The sequence below is a fragment of the Venturia canescens genome, chromosome 8, assembly GCF_019457755.1.
Source record: "Venturia canescens isolate UGA chromosome 8, ASM1945775v1, whole genome shotgun sequence".
NCBI classification, from domain to species: Eukaryota; Metazoa; Arthropoda; class Insecta; order Hymenoptera; family Ichneumonidae; genus Venturia; species Venturia canescens.
This window is the reverse complement of record NC_057428.1, coordinates 18,760,430-18,785,153: the sequence shown is the minus strand read 5'-3', so window position 1 is coordinate 18,785,153 and position 24,724 is coordinate 18,760,430. Positions and strand designations below refer to the sequence as shown.

Sequence of the window (24,724 nt, the reverse complement as noted above, 5' to 3'; positions counted from 1 at the left end):
CCGGGCTCACTTCCGGCGGTTCGTTCATTTCGACGGTCTCGATTGTTGAAATTACCTCAAAGTCCATATCATGGGCGAGAAAATCGTCGAAGCTATCGTTCGTTCTTTCCTCGGGGTTGAACTGAACCGGAAGGAGTTCATCCTCATCAACGAGTCCCGCCCAGTCGGTTTGCACCCCGGTCGAGACGAACGGAAAGGTCGAGCTGGTGGTAACGGAATTCCTCTTCCAGCTCGAATTCTCATTGCTCGTGTTAAGAACGCTTCTGTCACCGTTCGTGTTCGTTTCGGTGCTCGCTGTTGTGTTCGTCGTCGCAGTTTGACTCCCTCCCGTCAACGATCTACGCACCGTTGAATCCTCGATGTTTTTCTCATTCTCGGTTCTCGTTGTCGTGCCAATCGTTTGGCCCGGTTGTCGACGTAACACCTCCACGATTATTGGCTCCTGAGCTGATTGAAAACACCGAACCGCATCCTCGTGACTTGAATTCGAGACATCCTGGCCGTTTACCTGCACACAAGACAAAGAAAAAGCTCTTTATTCGCGCACCGCATCGACGAATTTTGTCGATTACAAAGTACTTTGAAACTCAGCTGGGAGACAACGATTTTTTCTAATTTTGTCATAATTTTTCGTGTTGAAGCGATGAAATTGAAATTCGTTGGTTATTTCGTAAAATTTTCCAAAAGTTTTTGCATTTGCCAACCAGTTTCGTCAGGCTTTCGATTTATCATTAAGAATTTTACAAATTTCTCAATAGTTTCGGTGCTAAAGAACCGATATTCGAGTTCGATGCACATTTTGAAAAATTCTCCACAGTTTACCCGATTTCCACGAAACTTACGAAAATTAAAGCAACCGAATGATTCGACTGCCCGAGGGTTCCTTGTAATGAGAGAAAAAAATTGCAACTAATTTCCATTTTGATAGGACGAAACAGCTGATAAAAAACGCCCTCAACGAGAACTCGTCAAATTTGTTATCGGAAGAGGACGCGTCAGATTTTCAAAAATACCTCGTAAAAAAGTGTTGATTCACCGAATCTGATATCGTTCGAGAATGGAATCAGCTGTCGATACAAAAGTGTATAAACAGCTGCGCAGACCCGCACGGGGGAGAGAGAGAGAGAGAGAGAGAGGGACAAAGGTACGTGCTCAAAGTTGCACTTTGCAGATGAATATGGGTGCGCAGGAAGGAAAAGCGAAGTGTAAGAAGATATGAAACGCACTGGTCGAGTGGAGCAAATAAAGGTGTCGAGTGGGAGCTGCGCGAGAGCAAAAGTCGGGTAGAAAAAAGTGCGTTTTGAAAGGGTGTCATACGAGACGATGCGCCGGAGGATAAATCGGATCTCTTGATTTTGTTTTCCGTACTCGAGAGGTCAAACAGCCGAAAAGTCACGCCTCGTGGGGCCCGAATCTACAGCGTCGCGTGGACGCGGTGTTTGCATAATGCATTGAAAATCAAAAGGTCGTAATGGAGACGAATTCAACTCGTTAAATGAAATATTACCAGCCCTTTTGTTTCTGAGCAGTCGATGGACGTGTAAAATACCATTCGAGGGGCGTAAAGTGCTCCGGTCCGTAGGCAACATGCCCGCTGAAATACAACCCTTTTATCTCTCCTCTCTTCCCTCTCTGCGGGGCTGAGTTTTCCCCCATTGTTTCCACGAGCCGGGCTCTCACTCCCCTTCATTTAATGTATATATGAAAACACTAAAGTCCAAAAGTTTCCTTTCACACCTCGAAAAATTCTGTTGAACGGACAAAAACCTATTTTTGGGCACGAAAATGTGGCAGTTACCAGCCTGAGCTTTTGTTGAACGAACCAAACTTCTTGTCATTAAAAAAACAACGGTTCCATCCACTGTATTTTCGCCCAATTATAAACAGACTTTGTTCGATCGACGAGGTTTTGTTCTCACCGCGTTATTGAGCTGCAAATGCTTTCAGAAAACTCAAATCGAAAATTCCTCAATTCAAAATAACCAACTGCCAGGAAATAGAAAAAACGATCGAACCGATCGTTCGGAAGTTTGCTCTATTTTTACGACGGTGGATTCCAACGAAATGAACGAAAAAAGAACATTTGTAATTCAACAGTTTTTCATTTAACGAAGTATCGGTGCATGTTAAAAAACTCCGAATTGAAAATTCGTCAGGAAACGAAATTGGAAAATTACAAAACTCACGGACTTGATTTAATTGATGAAATTTATTGAATTTCAAGATTTTCTTTCTCGTTTTGTGATCTCCGATATTCGTAAGACTGGAATCTAATGGAACACGCGAGCAGAAGAGGCATGAGTTGATATGAAATAAAAAAGGTTAGCGCAGTAACGAAACGTGTGAATTTCTGATTTGTGTGTACAAGCGGTGCAGCAGATTTGGGGTGATTTTCCACTCTCTGGAGAGGAATCTGCGCTGTATATGTATAAGCAGGAGGATGAGTCTCGTCAATCTCACCGCAATTAACGCGAGTGTAACGCAATCGCGATATACACAGTGCGAGGGGTAATTCGATATCGAGATTTCGAGGCATCCCTTGGGATCGTGGCATCGAGAGAGTGAGGAAACCCCCCATGATCGTTTCGTCAGACTAACTCCGCGTACATCGGTTTTCTCGATCATGGAGCAATTTGTTATTTTACGCGAATTTACACAGGGAAATAAAAACCAGCGATAAAAACGAGCGTGAAAAATATCGAGGAGACGAGAACTTTACGAGTTTGCGTAAAAGCGCCGGAAATTCGGTGTCGAACTGGGAAAATGCTCTGACTATTTTTATCGTTCGGTTAAATTTTTTATCGTTCAATGTGCGACTTTTTCTAGGGACTTTGAGACTATTCAATTCGAAAATCATTTTTTTGGGAATATTTGAAAATATTTTATTAAGAAAAATTTCATAATTTCAGTCCACGAACGAATTTGAAAATATTTAGTCACTAGAAAATTGGACGATTTTCATTTATTTAGTCTCGTTGGTGAATATTTGAAAACCTCTGTGACGATGCATTCGTGGAGGAACATAGAAACTGATTTATTTTCGAACCTTCTGTGCAATAGAATTATGGTAATTTTAAAAAAGCTCTCGAGAAAGAAAATCCGGAAAATAATTGTTTGGGATCGTAGAAAAATAGAGTAGAAAATGAAATGTTTGCGAAGATGGAAGATTAAGCATGGACGTTTCCCCGTAGAATTATTATCGTTGTATATACTTAATGTGTACTTTTAATATTTATGTACATTGTGCAGTGAAAAACGTGTTTCTGTAGAAAGTTTTTGGCAGGGAGCTCCGGCGCGGGGACGCGGTTCCGGAGAGTGAGATCGCGTTTCTTTCGAGACGCGGCAGTGTGGCGCGCACTGTTGGTCCTCCTCTTTTCCGCCACACGCTAAGACTCGCTCACGAGAGCTTTAGCGACTGATTTACGAGGATATAAATCATCCTCCCTTCCTCCTTTTATACTTTCCTGCTGCCACTCCTCTTTCTCTCTATTCCTCTCAGCCCCAGAATCTTTTCGATCTTCTTCCCTCATTTTTTCGTCTCGATTCTCCTCTCCGTCTGGTCCTCGGTCCCGATTATCTTCTCCAGTCATTTCCCTCTTGCTTTGATCGCACTAATATTCCACGTTGCATGTTAGCGTCGAAGAAACTTTGACAAAGCGTTAAAAACGTATTTTTTGCTGCGGAGTTGTGTGACAGGCGAAATTTTTTCCTTCGTTTCGCGAATTTTCGAGTATTCGACGAATACGATCGTGCCGGAGCGATTATTGCTGTCGCGATTTTCATCGCGGGAAGGAAAAATCTTCTTTCGGATAAGCGGGATGAAAAAAGTTCGGTAAAATATATTTCGAAAAATCGTGGATTCCCATTGGTCCAAAGAGCTTCGAAGCCTCCAACAGTTTCGATTAAAAATCGAGAAATTTATGAACCGAGGGAAAAATCGTGGGACTTCCCCGCCGATTACCAGCGAGTGTTTTATGGGAACACGCGTGTATACGTATCGAGCGAAAAGCCGAAAAAAAAAGCAGTTTGAACGGAAGGTGCACAGGGGATTAAGCAGAAAGTATCCATGCGCCTGGTGTACGCGCGGGGAGTATAAAACGAAGCTGGAAACAGCGAAATTCGCGAGCGCGCGGAGAGAGTTTCATTGAATTTTATTTTACACACTGGCCGCGCGCGATCCGCACTCTCCCACATTGTATTTCATATTCAGCCGAGGGAGCAGAGGAGCGCGTTTTATTTACAGTTCTAAATTTCCACACGGGACGAGAGACTAACGAGGCACGTATTGTGTACCGCTGCGAGAGCAGGGCCCCGGAATTAGTAAACCGTGATTACAACGAGAAGAAAAAAAACTTGATCGAACTAGGCGAGAAAGCCGGACGACGAGAAACGAGACGGCAAACAAACAAGTCACCGACTTTTCTCACTTTAATGAACCAACGAGTTTTTCGGTAACGAGAAAAGCGCTGTCCGAGTTTGTTCAAGTTTGGAGCATATTTATAGGAAGAAGCGAGACTCCGAGGGTTTGTTTGCCCGCGAAGAAAGCTCAAGTTCGTTAGTTGGCTCGATTTTTTCCTCGATGCTGTTAATATTAATCACGAAGAGCTATTGCAGAAGTCCATCGATCATTCGGCTGATGATAATTATAAGAGTTTTCCTCGGAGCGATTGGGAATTAACGAGACCAAAAGAGTTGCTGCTCGGAGGAGGAGGAGGCTCGCAGTAAACTCGAGACAAAGTTTCGAAGTGAGTCGGCGCTTGAGCTGGCACTTGATCGACGTCAATCCGCAGCACTCGAGAGTGCATTCATCGAAGAACCTCGCCGAGTTCGTCGGGCCAGCAGATTCCATGTGTTTTCCTCTTCACTTCACAATAAATAACGAATACGAACGATGAAAAGTTGCCAGGAGCTCGAGATATATTTTGCTTACTTTCATAATAGAATCAACGCGAGCATTAATCACAGTGGAGAAATCGAGAAACGAAGGATGGACGAAAAAAACATTTTCCGCGACTAATAACACGCGAAGGGGTGAGAAGGGGGCAAAAATATCGAGGGATTTATCAATCGCGAGGCTAATGATACACTTTCTCAGGCTTTCCCACAGCCCCGAGTACCACCGGGGAGAGAAAAGTTCCCTTTGAATGGTTTTCTCCTCGAGTGACAGCCAAGATCAGGGCCGAGTTTGCTGGGGCCACGAGGAGGGAAGCTCGAAGTTTGATCGGAGCTTACGAGACGATGGTCCTTGATCGACGTGCAGGCAGCACGTATACGTATAATGGGGAAGAACCAACGAAGGAAGAAGAAAATAAGTAGAAAGAGCAACAGGGAGATAAGAAGAAGAAGAAGAATGAGATGAAAACAAATTTCGAGGTAAACGAGAGTTTGCGCCGGGTAGTGAAGTTTGGAAAAGAGAGGAGGGCCAAGAGGGACGAGCAGGAACCTCGAGGGATTCGTCAACATCGTAAAAGCATCCCCCCGGGGATAAGTTCGTGTCCGGATCTTTATCTACACTCCTATCTTCAATGTCCTATTCATTTCCTTTTGCAAACATTCTATATAGACATAACATTAGCATGCGCAGGCGCAGAGATACGGGAATAATTGTCTGCGTCAAGTTTCGTTTATTTTTATTGTATTCAAGTATGTCCGCATGGGGAAGACGGTGCTGTAGAAACGGCTGGGAATAAAGTGGAAATGAACTTTTTTATGGGTGCGATGCGGACGGGCGGGGGCGGGACAATTAAGCGGTCCCTGGCACTGCGTGCGTCTTCTCTGATTATGTTCCTGGGAAGTGAAGGCGTAATTCCAGATACAGAGGAAAAAGGCAAATAACACGTGAATTTTCGAACGTCGACATTTATCTTTATGGAGGCTTTAGGGCTGAACGAGCGTCGAGGCATCGAGAGGCTCTTTTTCATTTCCGCCACACACGCGTCCGCCTTTTGTGCGGAGAAGTTTCTCTCATCACGATGCTCTGACAGCCCGTTCGCGTCTCGTCTTTCTGCTCAGTTCGCCACCGTACTCGATCCGATTGACACGACGTCGAGCAACTTCCGTGACGACGTCGACGAAACTCGCTATTTCGCGCGTCTCCTCGCCGGATACCGCGGCGAACAAACATGCCCCAAAAACGCCCCTGTCGACTGACTCGAACGTTTGTCTAGGAAATGTGCGGGGAGAGAAAGTTTCGTCGTAAAATACTTCGGAGGATTGCGGGCATCGATGAATTTATATCTCCGCACGAAACTTGACGAACTTGGATGTTTATGATATTCTCTTGTTACCCCGAGTCTGCCGCGGCTCGTCGAGTTTTTGGACTGGAGTGCGAGGACGCCGAATTAGCAGCGGTGAAAATCCGGGGCAAAGTCTGAAGAAAAATTCCAAAAGGAAGGATGAACGGGCGACGCGGAGTGATAAATTCGATGCAAAAGTCGAGCACGAAGCCGGCGAGTCCCGCGTCGCGCACTCGCGCCCCTCCCGAATATATTTTTAGTCGCCCGGAGGCGAAAGAAAAATCTGTGAATCGAGGAACAGAGTGATAATAAAAAGGACGTAATACGAAGCCCATAAAATACAAAGTAAGTAGAATCCGAGTCCATTCGTTGGTTGTCAGTCGATTTACGTGTGCACATAATAAATGAATGCACAGAGGCATGTGCGCGCTTGAGCAAGAAATAAGAGGAAAGAAACGCGAGCGAGGGGCCATTTGCTCAGCCACCAATTGGACACGTTGGTGTTGATGATTCCTGAGGGTTGTACACATGCCTTAACGAACAGTAACAGTTAAATGTCCATAAAACGAGTACTGAGAATAAAGTTTTCTGGCACGTGGCCCGAATGAATCGCACGAGAATTCCCTCCCTTCGGCAAAAACCGCCTCGACGCGGTGTCCGTCGTTGTGCACGTTCGTGCGCTCGTATATAACGCACAGCCGCAGCTCGTCGCGAGCGAATTTCACCTTCTTTTTTCTTTCTCTTCGCGTCGTTTGCGCTCTCTCCGCTCCCGAATTCAGGGAGATGAACATTTCGAATAAGTTCCGAGTCTGCACACAGACGCGCGCGAGGGTGTAAATCTAAGAACGGGGCAAAATGAGACACGAGACGGGCGACAAAAATCTCGTTTGGTCGGCGAACAAATTCGTTTTCCCTCGAACATCGATCCTCGCTTGAATTTCTGTAGCATTTCGCCCCGGAATTTCCTCCGGAGCCGGCGCCACTGAGACTCGCTGCTCGACAGCTGTCCGCTACCGCAAACCCGGCGAAAATGTATTCCCAGGGAGACAAAAAATGAGGCTTCGGATAAACGACAAACCTGATTTGGGGAAAACCGGGAGCAATCGGCGATAAGGTTATCGGGAAAAAGTAGAGATTGCCGGGCCCCGGGGGGAGATTTAATATTCACCGAGAGCCGAAATCCCGACTTTTCAAAGCCCCCGTTTCAAAGTTTCTCCATCAGTGATTAATCCCGAAATTTCTCATGCCCGAGCGCGCGAATTTGAACCGAGAATTGAAAAGCCCAGGTGATGGAGTCGCAGGGAATGGGGAGCCCCGAAAGGAGGCCTCGGGTCGATTGATCACCGCCCGGAACCCAGTGCCCTCATCAACAACCAAAGCACCAATTTCCATAGAGCCTGTTGCAATACCCTGTCTGATGTAGCCTGATCGAACACGGAATTCTCGGAATTATGGAGCGCTACAGAAATTGTTACGAGAGAGCCTTATGTGGGGCTCGGCAGAGGCGCACGGAGAGCGAGCAACTTCCGAGTAGATAACAATATACAGGCGCGATGGGTGCACTCAATGGATCCCGCTACAGTGTAGTTGCGAGCGAGTTCGGAGTGTATCAGACAGACGCACAGGAGCTTTGTTGGGAGCGACGTATCGAGGGAGAGAGAGAGAGTGCGGCGCGCATCATCGATTTCCTACACGTATCAAGTTTCGGTCTCGTAGCGTTATCAGGTATCGGTGAGCGAGAGAGACGGAATTGGAGAGCGAGGAGGAGGAAGAGAGGGAAATTGAGCTGCGAGGGGCGACGCTCGAGGGAATTCCAATCTACGAGGCAATCGTCGATTGGTCGAATCGTCGATACATGAGACCCGCTGATGTGGCAAGAGATCGCTCGGTTTGAGCTGGAGCTACAAAATTATACAGGCTGTTGTACGGGACGCGGACGAGGAGTTGTAGCGAGGCTGTGATTGGGGCGCGGAGAGTTTGGTGTGTTGACGGCGAGCACACGGGGAAACACGCGAATCTCCTTCGTATAATCTTTGACGTATCCGAACGCGACGAAACGTTCGAGGGAAAAAGCCGGAATTTTTGCTAATAAAAGGGCATTTCGTGGGCTAATAACTCGCGAGTAAATCGGCATTGTCAATCGGCGATTCATCGATGTGCATCGCCGAGTAATAATCGGCCTCGAAATACTCGAGATCGTCGAGGCTCCCTTACCCGATAAATCGACAGAGGAGAGAGCGAGAGCCAATGAAAAGGAGAAGTCAACATCCGCGGAAAGGGAGACGAGCGCCGCGATATTTTGCGGCGAAACGTCACGAGACTCGAGGCAGAGCGTGGATGAGGACGATTCGAGAACGGCGACGCATTGTCATCGACATTATTGTGGGCTGCTCCAACGACCGCAACAATGGCTCGCGTTGTGTGGGTGGCTGCGTCTCGAAATCCGATGCTCCGGTGTACGGCGCTCGCGATCCCTCCTCCCGCGCCACCGCACAACGGGGATAGCGACGATGAACATTGTCGCGGAATTGGGAGAGACGAGAACGAGAGAAAGAGCTACTCGCGCGAGGGGGGTGCAAATGGCTCTGGCTGTACGCATCTCTCCTGCTGTGTATGTGCAACGAATGATCGAGAGGAAGAAACGGGAACAAAAGCCGAGTAAGTGAAACACGAGGTTCGAGAGGTCGCGCTCGATTCAGCCTCCACTTTCCTCGTGCACTGCCTAAACCCCGGGACTTTGGAGCCCTCTTCTATTTACTGTTTGCACTGGCTGAGGAGGCGTTCGTTTACAGAGAAGATTGTCCTCCCTCTGCTGTATACCCACGCGAGTTCGGATAGAGGCTGCTTTTGCTGAGACGGAAATTCCTCGAGGCTCTCTCGTTCCGTGAATTCAATTCGGAATCGAAGCGATTTTTTCATCGGATCGTTAGCACCGATTTTCCAGCGAAACTATTAGAGGGACGGAAAAATTGGGTGGGACCGATTTTGCGGGGGGGGAAATTTCCTGGGGAAAAGTCCCCGAAGGTTTTTTTCCATCTGCAGTAGCCGAGCTCTGGGAGCACCCGGAACCCGAGCTGGTTTCGGAGCGACTCTTGCAGGAAATTCTCGTATCCCATTTTCGCTCGTTTAACACCGTTTTTAGAGAATCGTGCGCGACTCCGATTTAGCGAAATTGACGATTCTCCTGGAGGCTTCCCCACGAGAACACGGCGCTGGTCCCTGCCAGCGAGACTTCCGTATCGAATCCGAGTTTGCGGCGATGACGATCGCCGGTGGGGGAGCCTCTACAACGGCTCGTAGGAGGAGGCCGCGGAGTGTGTGTATACAGCCATAGACACGAGATGTCTGGCTCGTTGTCGTCAAGCTGTGGATAACCGCAGCTTGTGGAGCGTAATAGACGAGCGTCTGTGTGTCGCACCCCGGAGCGATCCACGCTCGCTCTAGATTCTTGCAAATCCAGCGAAACCGCACGACGCTGGGCTGGTTCGGGTGTGCACAGGGCGTTGAGCGTGTCACTGCTACGAGTCTCGAGTACATCTGGCATTTACCTGTGCATCCATCAAAAAGCGTCGGGAGAAGTTGCGCGCAGGGTAAAGCTTTGCCGAAATAAGTGAGTATATGCGAAGCAGCGAACTTTCTCCCTTTCACAATTCCCAGAGGCGGAACTTGGCGTCTCTGGCGTTTCCTGCGTTAAAAAATTACGGACGAGTTTCCACGCCGAGGATATCGCACGCGGTCCGGAGGATCCGCGAGCAGGGAACTTTGGATCCCCAAAAATCCACTCTGCGCCGGACCTTTGCGAGTATTCGAAAAGAAACTCCTCGCGAATTCCGCATTCCCGAGTCGATCGTGAGGCTCGACGTTGAGAAGTTAAAACCAGCGTGCATACTTGTAGCGGCAGCAGCTCCGATCAGAAATGCAGCGCGCGCGCGTTCCTTTGAATCAAGCCTCAAACATCTCTTTATGAGGGCACGATAAAAAAGCGTGTCTGCGGCAAGGGCACGCGTTTAAAATACGCCAGGAGAGCTGCTGCTGCTGCTGGATAAAGGCATTGAGGGATGCTGCAAGATGCTGATGGAAGCGCCCAGAGCGGGGGGAGGGGGGAAGAAAAGCGAGTGAAATACCCGAGCGGTTAAAGAGCCGGAGATATCCACAAACGAGAGTTCTCGCCACGGCAGCGAGGGTGGGCCGTGTCTACGTGTGTGAAGCAGTTAAGGAGGCCCAGGAGGAGACGCGGGTATCCTCGCAGTGCGGAAAGTTGACTCGGTAGAGGGAGGGTGGCCCCCGCGCGCGCGAAGGAAATTCGAAGGTGAGCGAGCGTGATGGGGCACAACGAACCGTGAAAATTCACCGGAGGAAACACGTATTTGCTCCGTTTCCTCGAGCCCATCTCTCTATGTATAAACTAAACGCGGTTTTTTCTTCATTCTCAAGCTGCTGGGAAGGCTCCCTTCGGAGCTAGTATGTGTGTCGAGCACCTCGGGTAGCTATCAAATTCCCTCGGTGCGTAAACGCCTCTTTCGTGTCGTTTTCCGCGACACGAAAATTCGCGGAAACAGAGCAGGTTAAAGTTTCCTCGTTATTTGCGCACCCCGTTCCTCCTCCTTTTTTATCTCCTTTATATTCGCATCGTCAATACTCCGAGTGTATTCAGACACCGGGGAGATCGGGCGACTCGCAATGATGTAAGTACCGCTGTCTGACTCAGTAATTCCGGGGCAAATCGCTCCCGATAAATCAGTAGCCGGAGCCTTAATTGCTCGGCTCTCTCGTCCCTCGACAACGAGACTTCACGTTAATTGAATAGGCACAATACTGTATATACCGACAGCGATTCTACGTATATATACGTAAACATGTGTAAGTATAACTTGAGATGGAGCGAAGGATCGCGAAACAGAGGTCGGAGGGCTGCGAAACCCGGGGAGGCAAGAGGAAGGCTGCATTAGGGTGCATCGTCGTTGGTCTCCTGCCGTAACCGCAGATCGATCGACCGCACGAACGGCGACGTATGCTTTACCCTCGGGGAATCCCTCTGCCGTCACGCAGGGGAGATGAGACCTTTGCCTTGCCCTCCTCCCTCTCGCTGCTCTACCCTCGACTTTGGATCGCCGACAATTTCGTACTTCTCTCAATTCTCATGGTTCAATGCTCTTAGAAATCCCGAAATGCTTCCGGAATTCGGAAGTTATCGGTACGGCGACCCGGCCATACATACGCGACGTATCTCGGTGTGTCATTGGCCTCGAGGCTCCGCAGCCTCGGTCAAACCGTCAACGGAGCTTTACTTCCAAGTGCCTCGGAGGGATTTTCTATTTTACTAAAATTTCGTATCGATTTTTCGACCGGGGGGTTTAAGGAAGATCTAACGCGAATATCTAATGGAAATCGAGATCCCAAATTTAAGGGGGGCTGAAGCTTGGAAATGTGCTAGAAATATGCTAGAATATCGAAGGTTCATTCATTCCCGGAATTATTGTAGGATCTAACGTCTCGTTGTTGAGAAAACAATTGACGAATATCACTTTTTTTTAAAGGTTGTACACAGCCTCTTGGGGCTCTGGCACACTCCCTGTGGGAACACTTAGATTTAATGAAACAGCATCTTCCCAACTTTAAGGAAGTTGAGGCTGTACAGTCATTTTTTTTACCCAAAAGTGATGACCTGTACCTTTAAAAAGTTAGGCCAGTTTACAGTTTGGCAATGTTGCATACACTTTAAAGAAAAGTTGGGGAAAAAAAGACGAAAAACTGGTGAAAGCTCAGTCGAAAACACGAACAGTGACGATCCTAGCCTCAAAAAACTGCACGGAAAACAGATTATTATTAATATAATCTCAGCAAATCTCCTAATAAATCTGAAAAAAATTGACATTATTCGGCAAGTCTTGCTCGTGTTGCCCAAAAAATTTCATATTTTTAGCATCATTTTTAACGGAGATATCACTGAATGTGTCTTGACTTTCATAAGATTACATGTTATTTGGCCCAAATTGTTATTGATTTTTCTCAGCAACGACGCTCCTAAACTGTCTGAAAATTTAACTGATTTTTTTTTCCACTTCACTTTATAAGATGCAATCGGTTTAAAAGCGGTGACATCATTTTCATTCTAATGCCTCAACTTCCTTAAAGAGAATATCACTTGGAAATGGACAGAGAAAAAGACACAAACGGTGGAAGGTTTGACAACATCGTGGGCCAGGTGGTTTAAAATGTCGATATGCATACGCGTATAAATAGAAAATGGCTATTGCGACATTTTGCCTGAAACGTTCAAACCGCTGTCATTATATTAAATATTGGTTCAATCTCAACAGATAAGTTGCACATAATTTTAATAATTCCGAGAGTAAATAGTAATAGTTTCTTTGATCATTAAAAAAGCGAAAAAGTCCAGTTGGCTTTTTCGAGTAACGCACGATCTTCCTCAACATAAGATGAAATTTATCGGAGTTCGACGAGGCAGCCACATTTCCTTGTTACCTTCTCTCCGTTGCAGAAGCGATTTTACTTCGAATCTCACAATTTCATCGTCCAACGATGAAGTTATTGGTATTGGAAGCGATCAATCATCGGCGGGCTTTCTCCTCGTAAGATAAAAAATCCAGCGACTAAGTTTTTTTTCCTCGAGTTTGAAAACTTCATTGAATTTGATGTACGGGCGGAGAGCAGTGGTTTGGGCCCTCGTTTCGTTCTATCTGTTCGAATCGCTTCCACCGCGAGCGCGCACGAGTTTACTTCCTTCCAGCTTTATTTCGCTTTCCAATTTGATAACGAGGGAATTACTGTTATTGAAAAGAATCAATCGTCGCTCATCTGACAGAGAAAAACTCCTTTTTTATTCCACACACCCGCACCCATCCACTCCTTTTTTATTCCATCGAGGTGCATGACCGGTCTAGGAGCCACGGACTCGAGGCTTTAGCCAGGTGTGCTGTGTATATATAATAGTGGAAAACGAGTCTGAGGGAAAAGCAATGGTAAAAACGATCGTACACACACAAATATGTAATACACGTATACGAAAATACGGGAGTGAGCAGTGCGAAGGGGCTGCCTCTTCGCATTCACTATTTCGTTTTTTTGCGTTCGTTTTTTTTTTTTTACTTTTTTACTTTTTTACACCCCTCTTTAGCGCAGACCACTCTCTCATCCCTCGAGCTCTTCTTTTTCCGCTCTCGCTCTTTTTTCTCGCTCGAGCTTTATTTTTTTCGCCGCTTTTTTTGCTCCTCCTTCTTGAGACCTTTTTTTCGTTTCGCGCTTCGTGTTTGTTTTTCTTTCTTTCTTTCTTTTTTTCTCTATTGATCGATTTCCACGACGGAGCGCTTATTAGTGCACGAGTGTATGCGTCGTGGCTGAACGAGCTTTGATGATCGATGAGTCGATTCTTGGAAAAATAACAGCGAAAAAAGCCGCTCCGCCGGCGAGAAAGCCGCGTCGGGGGGCTGCGGGGAAAAGAGAAAAATTTATGGGGAAAAACAAGGCTGGCAACTCGGTCTAGCAACTCGCGAGAATCAACGAGGTCATCGAATTCGCAAAAAGTCTCGAAACCCGGCGTCGAGGCACTCGTTTTGAGAACGTGCTTCCAGGCTTTTTCGAATTTTTGACGCTCCGCGGGATTCTCACAACCGAATTTGCTGGAGGTTTTTTTTTTTTTTTTCGTTGGCTTGAAATTCGAACGATAATTTGAAAGAATTGTGTGGAAATAATGCGGAAGAAAATTGTGGATAATCCTGAAAGTTAAAAGTGTCTGTTGATTCAGAGAAAGATTTGCAACGGAGGACTAATTTAAACGAAATTGGCAAGTACTTTTGCAACGGGTGAAGGATTCAGGGATTTAATATTCCCACGCGACGCGAGGCACGACAATATTTTTGTCCTCGCACACGTATTTATACACAGGTGGAATGAAAATTGTGGTAAAACGTTGCCAAACGAAGTTAACTGGCCGCGAGAAGGCTCGTAGTCTCTCAGCGAGTGAGGCCGGATAAAGAGAGACCGAGTCGTGTACGGAGAGCATTTCGGAACGGTTTAAAACGAGATAAAAACTCGTTTTCTGTGAGCTTGGGATCCGTCCAGAAAAGAAAAGTTCAAATAAAAAGACAATAAAAATAAATGAGAAAGCGAAATAAGGTAAAAAACAAGAAAAAGTAGAATCGCCGTCCTGCTGCAAAGCTTTGGAGACTCATTAGTCCTGAAATTCCCGGTTGCGGTCGGCTAATTTTTTCTACCCTCGCAAATCTCCTGGCCGCAGTATATTTCAACTTTTTGCTTATGTGCGGCCCGAAAAATTAGTACGAAGCACGCTTTAGTTACACGCGCGCACTTGTCCCAGCCTACAACCTTGAAAGTGTGTGCACGAGATAAAAAAAAAAAAAGAGAGAAAAAACGACCATTATTTCACTCATTTTCGTGTCCTCCCTCTCCACCGTGTGTTTCCGCATGTGTAATACGAGTTTCGTCTCTTTTTCGTGTCAAGTGGCAGGCAGAACTGCCGGTTGAGTTAGCGTGCCACATTTAAAATTGTCTGTGCTCCCGTGCGCATCCATGCATCGAGTGTCCTCCGCCTCGAGTCCTCGTTATTGCAACAAGTGCGTTCGAAATTCCTTGAAAAGCAAAATGTCCTTGAAAAATGTACGAGGAAGCAAAGAGTCCACTGAAATATCTGAGCTCCGATGAAATTGAGGGGAAAACATGGTCGTTGGTGGGAGGCCTCGTGAAATTCGAGCTCAAAAGAAGTGCTCGCGATGCGAGGGAAATCGATATTGGCTTGGAAGAATTCAACGGAAAAGCTAAAAGTGAAGTTGCACATTTTCGCGAAGCTCGCTCGGCTCGTGAATAGATTGGTAAATGTAACGAACACGTTGAATGTTTAAAAGGTAGATGGGAGAATGAAAATGGAATTTGACTCGAAAGTAGTCGGGTCGCGGAGCCCTCGAGGGAAAATGAGTGCAGGTGACAGTGTTATTCAGAGCAGTTTTTTCGTTGAAAAAAGTATCTCAAACGCGGTACACAGCCGCGTTGTAATCCACGCGAAACAAAATTGCTGGCTGAATTTTCAAAAGCTCTACTTGCTCCCTCTGAAATTTACACGAGCATAGAGGAATTTTTTTCCCCATTTTTTTTTTAAATTCCTGTTGTGCCACTAGGACCACCGACCTCTTCGAAGGGTTAATTCCCTTTGACAATAAATTGCGTTAGGCAATTTCCGGCCAGTGGTCTCTCCGTGAATAGCGCACGGGGCCTCCCGTGCCCGGCACAACTTGCCATATATACAGACACGCGCGCGCGAGAGTTTTCAGTACAATGGAAATTAGGTGCATTCACCCCGCAGCGAGAGCGATCCGGCGTGTGAACGCAGGTATATAAACGCGTCGAAATAGAATGTTCGCGTTCGGATTTAATTTTGCATTTTCATGAGTGCCCGGTGCTCTTGACGACGCGAAAAATGGTCTCCCTTCGTTAATTGTGTCAAGAAACTATTTGCGATTCGTTTATTTACACGCTCATTTTTAACGCGCTTTTTTTCACCGAGCGATAAAGAATGGAAATTTATTCATTTCCGGATTGAATGTACGCTTGGAGAAGGACCGTGAAACTGCGCGCGACTCAAATTGTTCAATTAAGGGCTCTAATCTAATGAGAATTTTCGAAAAATCGCTTTTTTTATTGCATTTTTCGAAAATATATGTACATATTTAAAAGTATCATACTGAAATTTTGTAACGATCTGAGCAGCCCAAGTGTACTTTTGAGCGACTTTTTTTTCTCAAAATTACATTTTTCGACGGCTCGTTGATGAAATCTCCGAAACTATCGAACCGATTCTTACCAAAATTTTATCACGTGTTCTTTATGACTATAGCTATAGCGCGTATCGTGAGAATTTTGAAAGTTTAAGTGGAACTATTTTTTTTTTTGCAAAAAACGATGAAAAAACGTGCTTTTTCGTAGTTTTTTTTAAAAAATCGGCCGCCATTTTGTCATTTTTGAACAAAACAAAAATCGTACGATGGGCGCTGTAGCCATTCACCTATTGAATCTAAAATCATTTTTATTTTTTTCCCCCGATTTTCGAATCGTCTTCTCCCCGATTATTCTGTACGAAAACTGAGCAAAATGAGTATAAAAAAATTTTTTTGTGTATTTTAAGAGTGTACTTTTTTATGCCCAACACTTGTTAAATCCATATTTATATTTTACATCGGTCAAAAAAATTCGTGAAAATAGTTTTTTGTTGCCCGTCTAATTAGGATAGACCCCTTAATGAGGGTCATTGACGCGTCACTCGAGTGTTGAGAAACGAACAAATTTCATCGTCCAAAGCTCCTCGCTCGAGCAACGAAAAACTCCATTTTTTTCGCCAACTTTTATTCTAATGCCTCGAGTGTATCGTAAGCCTCTTACATGCGATTATTCATTTTTCTATTCCACTCTCTACGTTTTAAGTAGCTGAAAAAACATGCTTAATCTTGGGGCGGGCTCGAGCGAAATAATCGTCGATGAGTGGAGGAAGATCGTGGGGAGCGATACCAGAAACGATCTCATTTTAAAGGGGGGCCTCCCATTTGTCACTTACACACATGCATGCTACCTCGTAATGCTTCCTGTTGTACCCATAATATCCGAAGAATTCAACGACCTCGGGAATTCTGTTTCGATACTGTGGAAACGTCGTTTATACACTTCCGTTCAAAAGTTTGACTATTTATCATGAAAAAACTTTATTTTCGAGTGTTCGGAGATGACCAGAGAAAGAGTTATCTCCGCTCGAGTTTTTTTCATCTTCCATAGACAGAAAATCAACAACTCGCATAAACGAGTTTTAGTCAATCTTGAATGAGTTGATTGCGAAGGAACGAATGGCTCGTGAGCCCATTTTTGTCCCAGTTTTCGCGCGTCGATTATGCGCGCGCCAGGTTTTCAAGCTATTTTGTAATGAGCTCATTCTCCATTTACGGGTTTCGTGATTTTCCGGGAGCTTTTTGTCCGTCGAAATTGAGGCGCGTCGAGACTTTTGAACGTCGCGGTGTAGCTGCTCTTTCCCCGTATAGCACACACGTGGGTATTCGAGCACGGAAAAACGGAGGCGTGCGCGGGCGATTTTACATCGAGATTCGGGGCATCGAGCTGGCGAACTACATTCGGATAATCCGGGAGCGGATTACCATATCGGGTATCAACGTTTTCCCTCCGGCCTGCGAATACATCGGAGTACGCTTTAGGATTGAAAGCAAAGAAGCGTTTGACGATTGATGCTTTTTCTCCGGCTCTGTACATATTTCACAAACCTCCGAAATTCGGGCTAAAATTTCACTCCCGAAATCCACGCGTTTCTCTCGAGTACCTCCGTTCGAGTAACCGGGGCGTTCCGCCCTCTAAAAACCTTATCTCCCGAGTCCCAACTCGTCTTCTCCCCACGTAGGATCGCGCGGATAAAAAAAGTTGGCGAATATTCTAACCCCGAGATTCGTGGCGAGGCACGACCCAAGATTCGAGCGCGCCTTTACTTACTCCCGGGAAGTAAAATAAATTGCAACTTCCCCGTCACCGATATCCCAAAACGAGGAATTTAAAAGCGTAAAAAAGCAGGCTTTTTCGTTCCTCGACGTTCCAAGCCGAATGAGTGTCCCTGAAAAAGCGGTCTTCGGGTCTCCCCCGCTGACACTAGCGAGTCTGCAGCAACGAGAGGGCCTCGAGAGCAGAATTAAGCCGTTGAGCAGACGGGAAGAGAAACAGAGCGTTTAAAAAAAGGCAGGAGATGAAACAAGAGCTCGCATCAACGATGAGGAACGAGAATGGAGCGTGCGAGAGAAAGAAAATCGAGAAGGTCCAGAAAGTAGCGAGGAATTAAGGACTCGTGAAACGGACGTCTGTGCCAGACGAGCGAGAGATCCGGAGCCAACTCAGGCTTTATGCAAATCGTGTATTTATACGTATACACGCATGGAAACACGTACATCGAGTTTGAAGGCGTGTATGTGCGAGGCTCGAGAGGTGGATTGAGTAGCAAAGCCGAGAGAATGGTTTAAGCTCTTCGTTTGCGATACTCTCTCGCACTATGGGCATTTGCATTCATACATAAGACACGTATAAGCGCGCGGGGAGGAAAGGGCGCGGTTGCAAGTTCCGTCGTCTCGTTCAAGCGTGTATGCGCGGAGACATTTGAAGGAAATTCGTATTTGCTCGAGGGTTCGTTCACTCCCGGGGAAGAACATCGGGCTCGCGTGTTTTGAACGATGATTAATTTACGAGGAGAAGAATCCTCGGACACTTGAGCGTATCATCGCGGTTGTTGTCATATTTTGTCGTTGTCATTTTAATTGGGAGGATTTTCGTTCCATTTTCACCATTTTCATCGTCATTATGATTCGTCGCATATTTAGTCGCATTGAAAATGCAGCTTGAATCGTATTTGCCGCGTTCTCATTAAAGCAATCATCATTCATGCGGAGCCGCGGAGCGCGCGCAGGTGTGCAAGCGGTCGCTTCTCTTTGACGCTTTTAATAATCATTTGACTACAAAAGTGTCGGTCAAAGGCTGGAAAAGAGCCGAAACAGTTGGCTGCCGAGCTTAAATCGTCGCGCCGCGTGAGCCCGCACTCCTTCGAGAGCGCAACTCCGCTCCGTGTGTGTGCACGAGCTTTTGAATTCCCACTTGGAATGGACGCGAAATGTGAATATGCGGATTCGTGTTTACGTACGGAAAGCTTTTTCATGCTTCGAACGATGGAAACGCGTTGAAATCCGCTCAAATGCACACGAGACGCGAAAAACGTCCGAGGCTCCTTACCTCTTGCTCCTCCTCCTCCTCCTCGGGCTCGCACTCCAAACCCGTCTTATTCTCCGCCTCTCGGGCTTTCAACTTTTCCTCCTTTTCACCGCCCTTCCATATTTATTTCCACTCCCTTTATCTCCAGCCTCTTTGACGGACTTTTTCTAATTGCACTTTTCTAAACTTCTCCCCCTTCGTACTTGCCCTACTGTTTGCCCCTCAAAGACAAAGTTTCTCTTAGTTTCGTGTCAAAGCCCTTAAAATCTTTGCTCTCGCATTGACACCCGCCGCGGAGGAGGAATGAGCTTCTGAGCCGGGGCGAATTACGAAGCAAGCTCACTGCGAAGAATCGATTCGAATAACAGTTTCTCTCGAACCCACTAAAAAATTCGTCTTTTTACACGATATATACGGAAATAAAAATGTGAATGCGTGTGCTTGAAAGCAAGCCGCGATGGAGCGCGAGGAGCAACTTTTGCGTCGAGTATCGTGACGCTTTGAGTATGCGAAAGCGATGAGCCGAGCGCAGGGGCATTGTTGAAACACGTGTAATTTCCGGCTGAAGTAGACTCTCATTAGACCGCGAAAGGAATAATTAAGGTGTCGTGGTAGATTGAGAGACGCGAGATTGGAAAAAGGCCAGAAGGACGCAGAAGGGGCTGGGGAGCGAGCGGGAGGACAATGTGGAAAAGCAAATTTATTTCTTTTCGGAGTTGTGGATAAAGCCATTACATCTTTAAATAGCGGCTCCGGTCTGTCGAACGTGCAAAAATTCAGTGCACAAAATCCACTTGGGGGAATGTGAAAAAATTGCTGTAGAAAGATGGGAAGCGAGTGCGGACTGCGAGGGAGGAAGTGCACCGGGAGAGAGCGAGCGAGTGCGGAGGGCCGTAAAAAAACAGAAGTTGGAACAAAAAGCTCGGAACAAGAGCGGGTGGTTAACAGCCATGGTGTTGCAGCGTTAACGAGCTCGCGCGGTACTAAATAATGATGGGTTATTGAATGCCACTGCTCTCGCTCTGCGAATCCTGACGGTCGCGCCTCCCGCGAAGAAAACACGCGCGGAGCGCGTACAAGACCGGAAAAGAGTGAAACAAGCCAAAAAAAAAAAGTAAAGAAAAAGCACACAATTGAAAGGAGAGAAGAAGCAGAAAGAAAAGAGAAGAGTGGCAAATGGAAAAAGACGAAGAGCTTCTCGCGCCCGTTTTCCGTCGAGTTCTCGACTCGAGACGCGGGGATCAGTTCAGCAATAATACCCGAGGTATCGACGCGCCTAGTTACACACTCCGAGTGCACTAGCACACGCACCGAGAGCGCGGGGGGTGGGGCACAAAACGGGCGACAAGAGGACAACGAGATGCTGCAAAGTTTATCCAACATTTCCCTTCCCTTTCTCGAGTAACTCACGACACGTTTTTTCCCCTCGTTCTTCTTCCTCGCTCTTTCCTTTTTTTTTTTTTCATTTCGCTTTTCTTCGTTATTTCGCACTTTTCTTTCCGTTCACGTTTTCTCACCTTTTTCCCTGCTTTTATTTCTTTATCAGCCTCGCATAAGCTCCGCATTTCCTCGTTTCTCGCTCGGAAGATTTCTCTCCGGGTGCGCGGCTCGTGCAGCAGGATATGCGAGAAATTCTTATTATTTTTTCCCCCATTATTATTATAATATCGCTGTTTTTATCATCGCAGTTGTTATGCAACGAGCGTAGAGTTTTCGTGCTCGCACACGCGCATATGCCGACGCGTGTGCAGCCTCCTGCTCCCGGGTTATCGATTCGGGCTGCTTCTTTTTTAACGAGAATATATACGAACATCGCGAGAACGTTTGTTGCTCGTTGAGCGTGCAAAAGTTCGTACGCGCGCGTGCGGCTTCGCGAGATGCGTCAGTTAAAGTGCTTCCTAGCGATGAAACGTAAGCGCGCATGCAGTTGAACCGAAACACAATTTCCTCCTCACAACTTGCCTTATCTCCTCTTTATATTGTGCTCGGGCGCGAGCTCTGCTAAAGTACTTTTGATAAAGAAGCTCGCGATGAAGGAAAATCCAATAACAGCAAAGCTGTCCGTCAGAGGCAGAGATTTTCTTCTGCGTGCACCGAAATTGCAATATTCCACAATGATCGTTTCCCCTGTAACTGAAAAGCAGCGCGATTCGCCGTGTTAACACGGATCGGGGAACAAAAAAATTGGCTTTCGTCGCTGCACGTGCATGGAACTCGGGAAATAAAATAAAATTGCTTCGTCGGCTTGCGCGAGAGCGGACGAAAATTGCGGAAATTTCATTCCCACAAAGTATATATTTTCCCGAAAGTATATTTTATGCTCACAAACGTACTGCGCGGCTCTCGTTAACGAAATTTCTGCCTCGAATCAGCAAACAGACACAATTGACTCAACTCTAAGCCTCTGAAGTACGAAAAACCACGCGAGTGCTGGGTCCAGCCTCCGAAAGACGTCAAATTCCTCAGAGGATTTTGAGATGCGTGTTAATTAAATGAGGTTTTTATCTCAAACACGAATCCCATCGCGAAAGCGGCGAGTCAAAGGGCGAGCTCAACGTCAAACATCGCAAATCTTTCCAAACGAATTTTCTTCAGTTTTTCATATTTTAACATATTTTGTTGAATAATTTTTCTTTGAACAGTAAATCGCTAGCATTTGATCTCCCGGCTTTTGAGATTCTGTTAACGCAGCACACACAATGTTCGCTCGTATTACAGACTTTCAAACGCGCACATACGCGTCGTCGTTTTTCTCGCTGTATTTTCCCATTCCCCTGCTCCCCCGGCCGCCCTCCTCTGTGCTGCTTTCTATTTTCCTTCCGAGAGGGATGAGCCGACGCAAGAGTTCGTAAACCATGGCCCTTAACCTTATATATCACCGCGTAGTTGAAGCATCTTGGCACGACTCGACTCGAAGGGCGTGCCCGGCTTTCCAAGTTCGCGAAAACACTCTGCGGTCGCCAATATCTACACGCTCGCATCGAGCGGAGCTGCGTGTGTATGCACATCGTGTACATCCCGGCTCGATATAACGATATGACTGTAGATATTTCTGTGGCAAGAGATCGGGGCAAGAAGCTCCGGTGGGTCAAAATGGCCCATCGTCGTCGCGATCAATTAAATTTTTTGTTTCCCCAGCTCCGCCGATCGGAACGACAACGTTCATGGGCTTTTTGGAGGCTTTGACGGTGCAAAGATTTTCGTCGATTCAACAGCGTTTTTGTCTCATCGCACGAGTATTCATTTGAGTCAACAAATTTGGTGTTTCGAGCCAGCGAGTCTTGGAACGAACCTCGCGCCCTCCGGCCCGATTGATGACGCTGAAGTTTCCAACGTTGGAGTCCAACGAAATGATCGAAAAAAACTCTTCAATAATTCCAGTAATTCTCTTATTTTGTTCCCTGCCAAATTTGCAATTCGTAGTTTTTCAAGCTGCACCAACGATTCGTGAAATAGAAAACTGGTGAATTAAAAACGTTTTTTTCGTTCATTTCGTTGGACTCCAACGTTGGAAACTTCAGCGTCGTTCCGATTCGTCGATCGAACGATCTCACTTCGTCGCAGAAAAATCGAGCGAAAGTCCAAAGTTTTCAGACTCCCTTGCCCTCCCACTGGCCCGTTTTGCCCCCAAACTGTTTTTCCTTCCGCGGAGTTTCGCGGAGCCCCACCGTGTACGTCGTACACGCGCGTATGCTTTCCTCATCGACTTTTCTACCGAGCTGCACATCCGTACGTGGCCTATCTCTAGATTCGTATATTATTCGCCTCTTCCCTGAGCCCCCGGTGTCTTCGGTGTGTCTGCCGGCTGCTGGCTCCTCGGCGCTGCATACGGACGACATCGGAATGCGAACAATACGGAGGAAATGGCGCAGAACGGGAGAAAGAACGGCGATGTATTATTTCGTCTTTCCTACTTCTTTTCTCCTGCTCGCGGCGGGCGCACGGCGGCTACATCGATATCTGTGATAACTCGTTTCTCGTGTCATGCATTATATTTTGACGGAATGTGTATCTCGCGATGCTGACTCATGCGTAGCCCCCTTCGGAGCTACGAACGCCCGTGCACTGAGGGAAAGCGAAGGGCTTTGTATTCCGTCTGCATGATATTCGATCTTCGGGACGTCGGAGACTCCGCTCCTCCAATAAAGTCCGCGTGGCATCTTCACTTTTATCATATTTTTACGAAGAATTTCCGAAACGTCAATGGACTTATCGAGATTTCTCGCAAGTCAAAAAACACGCCGGCTTTTTTCCTGGAGCTTTCAGGCACGCGGAGAAAACGAGGCTGAAAATTCTAGAGGAAAGTACAGGAATTTGGTACCTCGGGGACGGTATTCACGGACTGGATATTTTGCAGCACTAATTCGGAGAGCGGTAATAAGAAGCGTTCTATTCGCCATGGTTAAAAGCAATACCCATGGCTTTATTCGAAAGACTCGAGAGTCTTTTTCTCTGTAAGCATGCTAAAAAATGTTTTCAGTCACTTCAAACGTTTAGGTCGTAAAGTACGCTCAAGCCTGAAAAAAAGTATATTTATGGTAAAATGTGACACGTGGTCGGTGCGTATTCTTGTATGTGTCACGGAAGGGGGGAAAAATGGGAATTCAAAAAATACCATGCCGTTTGTAATCGGTGCTTAAATGCTTGGAAAATTCTTGAAAAATAATGTATTCCTTACAACACAAAACGAATCGGTTTTCTTCTCTTTGAAAAGTTTTCGTGCATTCCGTTGGTGGGAACAGCAGCAGCGTTGATCGCCCTCGGGAAAAATGAGATTGAGCACGTAGACGAAAAAGTAGAGAAAACGCGGAGTTGCCTGGGACGTTTAGAAGCGCGGTTGAAATATTCAAGATGGGAGATGACTGAAGGATAATGTTGTCAGGGGAGGACGGGGAAGGAAAAAACGTCGTCGGTGGGCCGAGAAGCAAACGAGGAGGCTTACAGAATCAGGGTTATTACAACGTGAGACGCGCGCGGATAGGTCGTCGTCCGGGCTAAGTGCGGCTCTCGCAGCGCAGCGTGCACCGCGGGAACACCGGTTGTGGCTTGCGGCGTCCCGGCGGTTCGTGCGGTTTCTTACTAATAGGGCTGTTAGCGCCACTTTGCATAAATATTCTCATTTAGTAAGCAAGCTCAAACCGTCTCACACCCCGATGCTTCACTCTCTTACTCGATCCCCTTCACCTTCGCCCCTGGCGCGCGCGCGTTCACGCCCTGCTCGCGATATCGCGCGGTCTTCTTCCCCCCCGAACCCCGACGACGTCTTGCACATAATCCTTCAAGCGTCTCGGGCCGCCGCAGCACTCCTCGACGTTCCGCTTTAATGCTGCACTTTGTTTTCTTAAGAAACTTTCGAGGTAATCATTCCTCCTGAACTCTTTACTTCATTCAGATTCAACTTAATATTTTCGCGAAATCTTCGTTCGTTGTTGAGATCAGTTTTGAAGAGAACGGAAACTTGGTCACTTGACGAAATGTGCTTGTTGCAGCAACGAATCGTGACGCATAATTAAACGAACCAAACAAAAATCCACTTGATTCGAACCCTTAAGGTAGTTTTCTTACAATTTTATTAAGGAAGTTGTGAAATTTACGCAGAGCTTAAATGGCCAGACTGACACGCATTTCAAATTTTAAGGGGTTCGTCTCATCGGTTGTTGAGACAAACGTGCTTAAATATATGAAGAATAATACACAGGGTTGCAGAGACTATA

General features: G+C 46.6%; 1 protein-coding gene across 1 annotated transcript in view; it reads right to left on the bottom strand.

Annotated features, from left to right (window-relative positions):
* Window positions 1-24,724, bottom strand: part of Slip1 (SLo interacting protein 1) — a 129,401-nt gene that overhangs the window by 8,818 nt on the left and 95,859 nt on the right. Inside the window, exon 2 of the mRNA XM_043426017.1 lies at window positions 56-508. Within this exon, the coding sequence (XP_043281952.1) occupies window positions 56-508 (453 nt within the window). The remainder of the gene's footprint in view (window positions 1-55; window positions 509-24,724) is intronic.